Source organism: Colletotrichum tamarilloi (assembly GCF_030869305.1).
Source record: "Colletotrichum tamarilloi strain Tom-12 chromosome Unknown Scaffold_75.1, whole genome shotgun sequence".
NCBI lineage: Eukaryota > Fungi > Ascomycota > Sordariomycetes > Glomerellales > Glomerellaceae > Colletotrichum > Colletotrichum tamarilloi.
The window spans coordinates 68,586-78,853 of record NW_026849458.1 but is presented as its reverse complement, the minus strand read 5'-3'; the positions used below and the strand labels follow the sequence as shown (position 1 = coordinate 78,853).

The 10,268-nt window shown below is 52.0% G+C and overlaps 4 protein-coding genes across 4 annotated transcripts; 1 reads left to right on the top strand and 3 right to left on the bottom strand.

Annotated features, from left to right (window-relative positions):
• Window positions 1–354: 354 nt before the first annotated feature.
• Window positions 355–1,651, bottom strand: CTAM01_12354 (tat pathway signal sequence; the record flags this gene model as incomplete). Its single annotated transcript, XM_060528360.1, has 2 exons — window positions 355–793; window positions 867–1,651. The coding sequence occupies 2 exons, from the start codon at window positions 1,649–1,651 to the stop codon at window positions 355–357; spliced, it is 1,224 nt and encodes a 407-aa protein (XP_060376995.1).
• A 436-nt stretch (window positions 1,652–2,087) lies between these two features.
• CTAM01_12353 (cytochrome P450) lies at window positions 2,088–3,867 on the top strand (the record flags this gene model as incomplete). The annotated part of the gene is made up of 5 exons (XM_060528359.1): window positions 2,088–2,328; window positions 2,391–2,713; window positions 2,891–2,932; window positions 2,999–3,338; window positions 3,431–3,867. The coding sequence occupies 5 exons, from the start codon at window positions 2,088–2,090 to the stop codon at window positions 3,865–3,867; spliced, it is 1,383 nt and encodes a 460-aa protein (XP_060376994.1).
• Window positions 3,868–4,276: 409 nt separating this feature from the next.
• CTAM01_12352 (uncharacterized protein) lies at window positions 4,277–4,977 on the bottom strand (the record flags this gene model as incomplete). Its single annotated transcript, XM_060528358.1, has 3 exons — window positions 4,277–4,421; window positions 4,502–4,701; window positions 4,768–4,977. 3 exons carry the CDS (start codon window positions 4,975–4,977, stop codon window positions 4,277–4,279), a joined length of 555 nt encoding a protein of 184 aa, XP_060376993.1.
• Window positions 4,978–5,797: 820 nt separating this feature from the next.
• CTAM01_12351 (uncharacterized protein) lies at window positions 5,798–8,776 on the bottom strand (the record flags this gene model as incomplete). The annotated part of the gene is made up of 7 exons (XM_060528357.1): window positions 5,798–6,039; window positions 6,117–6,415; window positions 6,508–7,040; window positions 7,130–7,193; window positions 7,259–7,519; window positions 7,807–8,581; window positions 8,638–8,776. The coding sequence occupies 7 exons, from the start codon at window positions 8,774–8,776 to the stop codon at window positions 5,798–5,800; spliced, it is 2,313 nt and encodes a 770-aa protein (XP_060376992.1).
• Window positions 8,777–10,268: the final 1,492 nt, after the last annotated feature.

Below are 10,268 nucleotides of genomic sequence, written 5' to 3'. Positions count from 1 at the left end.
ATCATCTTCTTAGATTGTTTCTCATAGACAGACCTTACCCCTATTGCTCTCGGCATTACTTATCAGTCGATTAATGGGCTTTCTCTGAGTACACATGACAACTTCGTCTCTACGATTCATGACTATGGACAAAATTCAATAAATGCATTCGGGCCAATGCATCCTAAACCATTCTAGAAAATCGGCACCAACTCTGGATATCTTGCCGATATCCTTCCCACGCTCCTAACAAGAAAACCTATGGTTGAGGGGCCCTAAAGATAATGCTTATCTTCGCAACCTTTCTTTGACACACGGCCCGCGTATCAAGGCTATTGATGGAAGTATTGTGTACTTTCGATATCAAGGCCCCTTCTATTTGCCCAGGACAGCCTTCAGAACGCTGAAAGGAAGAATCGCGTCCTGATCTCCCCGATTGTTTGCCGAAACCGGATATGCATAGAATGGCGTACACCAAAACATCCACGCAAAAACCCAGACGTAACCAAACACCTTGGTGTACCACGTGTCACGGGCCGAAGCCGGCGCCACCTGCTTCCAAACGTACTGGAAGACGTCCTCGAGGACGAAGCCGAGGGCCTGTACGAGGAAGAACCAAGGTGACCCGGTGCGAGAGACTGGGATAGCCGAAGCTATGTCACCCGTCGCATGCTGGAAGGTGGACATGGTGAAGGTGAGGATCACAACAGCGTAGCGTGCGAGAAGGGTTCCTCGCGGCAGGCGAAGGACGTCTTTGGCAATCCAGTTAGCTGGAGAGTTGATGCGCTTTCGAACGGACTGGTGCCAGAAGACACTAAGGCGAACGTTAGTGCTACTTCTCTAGAAATGGACTTGGTGCCCTTTTGGAGGGGGAATGAGCCACTTACCCCCAGTAACGGCGCAGTGTGAAGGCCTCGAAGATGGAGTTGAACGGCGGTCGCCACCACTCGACGCCAGACAGGCCAGTCGCGACACATATGATACCCGGGATGTCGAAAAAGAGGATAAGAACCAGGTAGTTGACGAGCCAGAACGAAAACGAGGTAAACGTTCGCATGATAGCTTCCTCTAGTGTCAGCTGCGACAGCCGCCGCAGAAGCGGAATCTTCTCGTCAGCGAAGACGGATCGCATGGCTGCCGGATCATTGAACGAAGTCATGGCGTCCAGGATCAGATAGACAACCACCACCCTGATGGCAGCGTTGCGGATGTACTTGGCCTTCGACGGCACGTATTTGGGGTCCTTCTTGTCAAATGGTCCAAGATTCGGCACCTCAAAGGGAGTTCCGCTACAGCGGTACGAAGAGGCGGCGTATATTCCGAAGCCTAAGCGGTTCCAGAAAGTCGCGCGCTCACGCCATGGCTTCGTCTCCCTCTTTTCCATGGCCTTGGGCTGTGGGCCGCCGTACTCGAAGTCCCAGTTGCTAAGAAGTACGACGTCCCAGTATTGAAGAAATGTCAGCCAGGCGTCTGAGGCACCAAAGCTCATGTGAAAGCCATTGTTTAGGACATGAGCTGTGGCGACAAAACGAAACACTGTAAACAAAGCAAGTGGCCACAGGGCCAGTCGAATCAACGATCCCGGACGCGTGAAGCCCACGGCGAAGACGATCAGACTGGTCTGGTAGACCAAGAGTGACCAGGGATGAAGGTACCACTGAATATCCGCCATTCTAACTGGATGGCTGTGGAGGGCAGGAAAATAGGACTGGGGGTGTTGAGAAATTGGTCGAAAGGTGCGTTAGCTCTGTATGCTCTGGGTGAATCTTCGACTGAAGGCGCCTTGTCCCCTTTTCTTGCTGTTCGAAATCAATACGATCGCAAATTGAAGTGAACATTGAGAAAGCTTCCGATGTACCCAGCTTACTTCTGAGGATTCCCATCCCCGACTGGCCCGGTGTTGCATCTCGGAAATGCCCGACATGTCAGCTTCGCGGAAAGTCCCCGGTCCCTTACCACCAAGATAAACAATATCAACCGGAAGAACAATACGTACTGCACCTGATATCACTTCATTGTGTCCAAATATTGAATGTCTTTGACCAAAGCTCCTTCGACTGGACTGCCACATCGACCAGTTTAGGGGGATGCCCATCTGGCGTTACACAATGGATCTCGAAGACATCGATACCAATCGTATTCTCAGCCCCCAAGCCATTGTTTTAGCCCTACTCCTAGGTTATTCGATCTACGTAACTGGCCTTATCACATACCGGCTCTATTTCAGCCCGATTGCGCATATCCCGGGGTCTAAGCTGACGGCAGCAACTGGTTGGTATGAGACGTACTTGGATGTGTTTAAGGGAGGGCAGTTCACCTTTCAGATCGAAGAATGGCATCGTCAATACGGTAATACGCCTTGTTCGCGGCGTAGTGGAGATTGAAAGTCGAGATACTGACTCCCCGGGCAGGTCCAATTGTCCGAATCACACCTTGGGAAGTTCACATCGCCGACCCAGACTTTTACGAGGTCCTCTTCAACAATAAAACCCGGTACAGCAAGATCGAGAAGCTCCGATATCGGTTCGGGCTACACCTGTCCTCTTTTGACACCATCGACCATGCCCATCACCACCTTCGCCGCTCCGCTATCTCGCCTTTCTTTGCGAAGCAAAAGGTTGCGGGGTTCAGCTCGCAGATGCAGTCCATGGCCGACAAGATGGTCGACCGATTGGCGACCGGGTATAGCGAGAAAGTAAAGCCCGTCAATATGAATGAGGCGTACGCGGCATTCGTGTCGGATGCAATTAATTATTACACATTTGCCATCTCGTACAATTTCATAGACTACCCTGATTTTGTCACGCCATTCACGACCTCAATCAGGAAGCTGGCCATGTCTCTCCATATGGCAGGCCATTTTCCCTGGCTTTTGACGATGCTTCAAACGCTCCCAGAGTCGGTCACCTAGATTCTGAACCCGTTGATGGTCCCCGTCTTCCGGTTTCACAATGTGAGTACAGTGTCATTGGGATGCAGTATAAATCAGTTTCTCTGACCAGTGGGCTCCCATCACTAGGAAGTCAAAGACCAAATCATCAAGGTCATTTCAGGGCAGAACACCTCGAATAAAGGTGTCCAACATCGTACCGTGTTCCACGAACTCCTGCAGTCGAATCTGCCGCCGGAGGAGCTGTCCGTCGAGCGCCTTAAGCATGAGGCGGCCAGTATCACAGGCGCGGGCATTGACACGACCAAGACCACATTGGCCCTCGCTACATTTCATATACTGGACAATCCTAGCGTCTTCAAGAGACTGCGCGAAGAGTTGAAGACTCGAATTCCACGCGCCAATGAGCCTATGCCGCCCCTCCACGAACTGGAGAGTCTTCCTTTTCTCAATGCAGTCGTTCAGGAATGTGAGTATCTTCCAATTTCTTGGAAGTCTTGGCACCACTTCTTGATGGGCCTCAATAAAGAGATTGAAATCTGAGTCTTTGTGTTTCCATAGCTTTGCGACTGGCCTTCGGCATCACACAGCGCCTCTCCCGCATCAGCCCCGACGGCCCCATCACCTACGGATCGTACGTGATCCCACCCAACGTACCTTTCAGCATGACATCATATATACAACACCGCGATCCCAAAATATATCCTGAACCCGATGTCTTTCGCCCCGAGAGGTGGTTGGAGAACCAAAAGACGGCGTCCGGTAAGCCATTGTCGCGGTATCTGGTGCCCTTCGGCAAGGGCCCGCGCATGTGCCTAGGGATGAACTTCGCCATGGCGGAGCTATATATCGGGCTGGCAACGGTGTTTCGGAGGCTGGATATTGAGCTCTACGACACTGGCAGGGATGCTGTTGACATGGCGGCTGATTATTTCGTGCCCATACCAAAGGAGGGGACGCAAGGCGTCAGGGTTATGGTGATCGGGACCAGTGCGTAGAATGAATTGTATATGGTTCAATTGTAATAAAGTACGCGCTGTCAAATGTCGCTGCACTTGGAGTCAGGTTTATTGTTGTGAATCAAGAAACCCAGATCTCCGCCGACTGCTTGCTGTGTGTCTTGACCAATCTCGACTATATGTTATCGCCTTTGCTTCATGTTACTCGAGTTATAATTCTTTATGCTGGAGCACTTGCTCCAAATTTACCAATACTTTTATCAAGGTGTGTGTACTGTGGGATGCTGACACTACTCGTTATCACTAGTCCAGATGATCGTGTAACATGGGCTTGGCCGCACAGGAATGCCGAAACCTTGAAATGCCATCAGATTGATAGGAATGGCAGGTCAAGAAGTCCGATATAGTACACCGTTTTCCCTGCCACTATGGTGCCACCAGAATAACCCTACTTGGACGACTGCACCGACGTATCATCCAAAGGTACATGCTCTCCCGCCTGCACCTTATAGGATCCGGCACCAGGAATCGGAGCCAAAAAGGCCGGACGCTTATCCGCAAAATACTCAAAGTCAGGCTTGAAGTAGTCCAGGCTGTTCCATTAACCAGTTAGTACAAAGCTCTCGGTGCCTAAAACCAAAGAAAGGTACAATGTTGTGAAAAGTTTAATTACCCATGATTCATTAGACCCGTCGGAACGAAGGCGAGCTTCCGCTCCAACATGAGGGGCATCACAATGAGGGTGCATGCGCACTGGCTGCAAAAGTACTTTTCCTTAGGGAACAGCGTTACCGTATCTCCCGGGATAGTGTAGACGGTCTTGTAGCCCTTGGGATCGTCAATCGTCATATTCTCCGCCTGGTATATGATGTACTGCGACCAGAAGACGGTGTGTTAGATACCCGCCAAGGGAATGGGGAGGCGAGGTTGAATCCGCACCTGCTGGCCAGTCCCGCCCGAATTCTTGCGGCAATGATCGCAGTAGCAAAACACCTTCTTGAGGGGCTCGCCCGCGAGGTAGAATCGAACTCCGCCGCAGAGGCACGAGCCGGGGTACTGCGTCGACGTGTCTACCTCCGTGGGCAGGCTACCGAGGAATGCATCCAAGTCCGCCTTGCCCCATCTCTTGATTTCTGTGGTGGCGGACATTTGTGGGATTGCCTTGAGTGTAAAGCGTACGTCAATTCAATGACACATGGAGAGTGGGCTGCTGACGTCTGACAGGCATGGACGTTTTTAATTTTGTGTTCGAATTTTCAGCTCGGGGACTTTGTTGCATCGACTTCGGGTGATTATCTTGGGGGTGTCTCACATTTCTTATGATACAGTCAGATTGCTGGCTGCAAGTTTCGGCTCTGGTGCTCCATGCAGACGGTCAACTCATTCTTTGCTTTTGCTTGAGGATGTTTACATGGTCGAGTGCAAGCTTTTCGTCGGGCGCAGACTGTGGGGTTGAATCGAGATCTATTCCGTTTGCGAAGCTGTGCGCCTTTCCGTTGAAGCCATCTGATTGGTCAAGACACCACATTATTGCCCGATTAGGTTATGTCGGAAAACTTTTGCACGGGCACGCATGAGTTCGGGGTGAAGTTATCATCGTATTCAATGTCAGAATATTCATAGTTGAACAAAGTAGCTTACAGAAGGGTGAGGTCGGGATCCCATACCATCACTCGATTGTCGATTCTATATGTTTATGTCATTGCCATACTCCCCCGCAGCACTTCGTGTCCACAGCGTGATGATAGCTTCTAGTTCATGAACCCTTGTGCTTCGGCATTCAGCCATTAAGACAAACAATAAACTATATGCCCCAGCAAAACCTCCAGAGTACAAAGTGAGTACCTCGTCGCGAATACTCAAAGGCAGTGGTTACCATCTCCAGCCATCGCCTACCTTGGCCATTATTCGACGCGGACAGGCGGCAAGTTATGATATTCAATACAAGACATGAGGACCAGCCAAGAACTCAAAGCCGAAAGCCCTTCTTAGTCGCAGGGGACCTCCCCCGCATCGCTGGTCCGTACCTCTTGATCGCGTAAAACCCAGGTACCACAAACCCAGCCGTAAAGACAGCCAGCAGACCGAAAGCCCACTCCGGGCCGAGCTTCTGGAACATGGGGACACCAAAGTGCACAGCCGCAGCCTGTACAGGAAAACAGGGTATCAGCCAGGCCGCCGTAGCGGACGCGGCTTCTTCGGGGTACAGGTCTGTTTCAGACTCTCGCATCAGCATTCGGCATCTCGTAAAAAGTACGGGATGTGTGACGTGATGCTTCGCAACTTACCCAGAATGTAGATCAAGAGACACTGGTACAGAAACGAGTCTGTAAACGCAACGACGCCGCCCGTCACGGCCTGGTGCCATTTACCCCACGCGGCGCCGCCTGTAAAAGCGGACCAGGCTAAGGCGGCGGGGAACATCCAGATCACGTCATGGACGAGCAGGAGTCTTGACTCCGGGAGGGCGCGGCCGTGGTGTCGTTTTTTGTCTTCCCTGTAGAGGCGGGTCTGTGTAGGCATGACGAACCATACGAGTACCACGCCGATGGCCATGAAGATGATGGAGATGGCGGCTTCCATCAGACTTTGCCGCGAGTCAGTCATTCAGTGTGTGCTGGACAAGTCTGCAGATGACGCGGAGAAAAGAAAGAAACCAAGTAGAGAGGTGTTGCTTACGGAAGACCCTTGAACTCCGTCAGGGTCGTGATGGAGCCCCCAACAGTTAGAACAAAGACACCGTTGGCAAGGCCGTTGTAGATACCCGTGATCCAGATGATGGGCTCTGTGGCAAGTAGGTACCAAACTCTCGTCAGGAAATACCAACTCCCGCGCGGGGTTGGACTGGCGTCAAGATTAGTCTGCGGAACCGGACCGGTGACCTTGCTTCCATCACCGGCCCGGGCCGCATTGAGAGATTCGGGCACAAACGACATGGGAATAGCGCACACGGCACTAACAAAGACAGTGATCAAAAAGTACCATTTGAGATCAGCCCCAGCGTCCATGAGAGCCGTGGCAACGACACCGCCGAGGGTGGGCCCGACGCTGGCACCAATGACAAAGAGTGCAATGGGCTGGCCAATGTCGTCTCTGTCTAGGTACAGGTCGCTGAAGACGGCGGGGACGAGAGAGAGGGAGGTTGACCAGGCGGCGCCGCTCAGGAACATGAAGAGAATGAGGGTGGGTAGGTTGGGTGCGTATGCTGTACCCTGTACTCTACTGATTAGTCCCGAATATGGACGGTCCCCCTCCGTCTATGACACGGTTCAACAGCGGGCGTGTATAGGTATGTACTGACTAGGTTGAGGACGGAGTAAGCCAGCATGGAGAATATCGTAACGGTCTTGCGACCAAAGACATCCCTACCGTCCCGTCAGGTTAGCAAGGTGGAAGACTTGATCAAGGGGACCTGTTTTTCGAGCCGTACGAGAGGGGGCTCAGCAGCGATACACCAAGCATATTTCCCATGATCTGCATGGACTGGCCTAGTGTGACGATCTGGACGTTACCCACGCCATACGTCTCCTGCACGACTGGCTGCGCGAAGGAGTAGAGCGTCGACAGCGTCAGAGCGATCGTCTCCCAGGCGCAGTAGGCGCACACGAGATACCACCCGCCCTTGGATGACCAGTTGTCCGAATAACGAGCAGTGCTCAGGGTCGTCCTGGCAGTTTTTTCCATCTTGGTGCTGAGAGATTGTGTAAGAGAAAGCCAGGGTCAGAATAGAGATCAGAAATGGGAGAAAACTCTGTTTATGGTTGTATTTTCATCTATCTAGTGAAAACTCGAATGCAAATCGAGGTATTTTCTACCGAGTATCGGAGTATCAATTCGCCAGTCGAGTCTTCGGGGTTCCATGTCGTCAGCCCCACACCACAAGGACAACTTGACAAAAGTAAAACCACCCGAAATCAACTGCCCGACGTACCTGAGATCCAGAATCATCAGCACTCCCGTTGTCACTACCCAGATTACCACACCTGTTTTGCCGCCTCTCGTGTAGCCCACTCGACGGCGGACCATAACGCCTGCACATCTCTCGGTTTCCTCGGCACATCGTGGCCACCATCGTGCACCAGCGATCGCGTCAGCGTTGCCTCACAGAGCCCCTCCATCAGCTTCGACATGCTGACCAGTAGCGGGTCATCAAAGGCGCCGACGACATGGACGGTTGGTACAGGGACCCTGCAGGCTGGCGAGGCGATGACGGGATGCATGATGCGCGGGAGATGGTCGATGTCATTGTTCGTGGCTACCGACTCGGAATGTAGCAGCGCTTCGAGGCCAAGAGGCGTGTCCGGTGCGATGAAGCCGCCGACGATGGATGTCTCTAGGACCTTCCCGAGGGAGCTAAAGAAAATAGCGCGCTCAGGGGCCCCGGTGAGAGCGGCGTAGTCATTGTGGGTGGCGCCGCGGGGAAAGCCTGCGAGGACGTTTTCGCGGTCGCTAGGGGCTAGGCCATTGATGAGGTGAGAGCAGAAATTCGGGTCCGGGGAGAAGGCGACGATGGTAGAGAGGAAGACTGCGAAGGAGAAGGCGGGCGGGGTTCCTGGGTTGGCCGCCATGGTTTCGGCCATCTGAATCAGGTAGGCGAGGGCCAAGGAGCCGCCCTGACTGAAGCCCAAGAGACCATCAAAGGGACCCTCGTCGTCAATGAAGTCTTGGAGGTGGTCAAGGGACGACTGGATGGCATGGGGGCCAAAGGATTGATTGAAGCATCGAAAAGGAGGCTGTGCGAACTTGCCAATACCTAAGATTACATCAGCATTGCATAGAGTCACATGTAGAACAGACGAAGTGACTGACCGTGGGCTCTTTGGCATTCGTATTCGCCATCGAGGAAGACAAACTCGTAGCTCGCGTCGGCCCTGTGGATGAAGGCGTCGAGCTGCGATCGAAGGATGGCTCCGGACGTGCCGTAGCCATGAAGACAGAGGATTCTCATCGTCTCGACTGCTACATTGCGATTGCAAGCGGACCATTTTGGGCTGCTGATACTGCGAGAGGCGGTGGCGGTATTATCTTGGGTCGTGAAGTGGTTCTGAATGGAGCGGAAAACTGACGAATCGGTTATTTTGTTTCTCGGTCTTTTTGTTCGAAGGAATTGGTCGCTGCAGTCTGCAAGAGAGATCATCCTCAAATGAGCAATTAGTTCGTAAGCAACCGCACCTCATCCATCCTGGGTTTCTGCCTGCTTGGCTTCCATGCGAGAAAATATGGTCGATGAATGAGAGATACGGAGGAGGGCTGAAAGGGAGGGGGGTGGGGCGTGTCTATCCAAATCATATCCTCACGGCTGCTAAGGGGGCGCTAAGGCAAGGTCCCTTTCTGGTCGTACTTTCCTTGTCGGAACCCGGCATGACTGCGGGCGGCGGCCACCCGTTCGCTGACGGTCTCCACCCGGCACCGGGTGTGGTAGGTATGGACCAAACCTAAACGGAAGTTCCGAAGTAATACACAGGCACTATGTCGCGTCGCACATTCGACTCTGGAAGGAGTTTAAAATATCTGGAAATATCGCGGGTCGTATGGCACATTATCTCGAGTAGGTAGGCGGCCATCGGTGACGAAATAGTAGGCCTGCCAATGCTCAATGCGTTCAGTTGAATCCTACCCTGGTGAATTTCTTACCGTTCTTGTTACCTTCATTTTCTACATAATCCTTACCTAGGCTGTTCAAGGTATGTTACCCATGGAATATGAAGAAATTAAAGGCGAGAAGAGATATCATCAAATGGTGATAATAATGATTATAGTAATAGTGATACAGACGAGCATATTAGTTGAGTGGAAGATAATTCTGTCGCCGATATACTAGGTACGTACCTACAGCCACGGGAACGGAACGGACCGACAGAAGCCGTCAACCAACGGAATGGACCACGCTCAATTCCATTCGCTGGACATAACCATTCTCACATGTCAGAGCAAACTAACGGCTGAATCTGCCACCTCCCGAGTGCCTTATGTGAGGCTTTGTCAGATTGTAGCTTTCACCGTTCCATCATCAATGATTACGATCACAGCTTTGCCTCCCGTAATCCAGCCACCCATGCGCTAGCCACGTGTGGCGGGTAACTTTGACCTTGCGTCCATGTACGGGTAGTTCGGACGGACGATCGTGTGGATAACTTCTTCAGGCCCACCACAACTCAAATTCGACGTAGGCAAGCAGTACGTTTTTCACAAGATTCACTAGGCCGATATGGATGCTTGAGCTTGAGTTGCAGCAGAGGTCAACCAAAAAAATTCGGAGTTGCGTACAGCGTACAAGAAATGTGTCTATTTTTTCACGGGATCTATGACAGTGAATGTATTACACCGCAATCCTGAATCCTGTTCCGATCCATCACGCCAATTCTGTCTTCAAATTTCTATCGGAACCACGAAGGAAAAAGGTTCTTCAAGGAGATCATATCTTCACACAAAGATTCCCA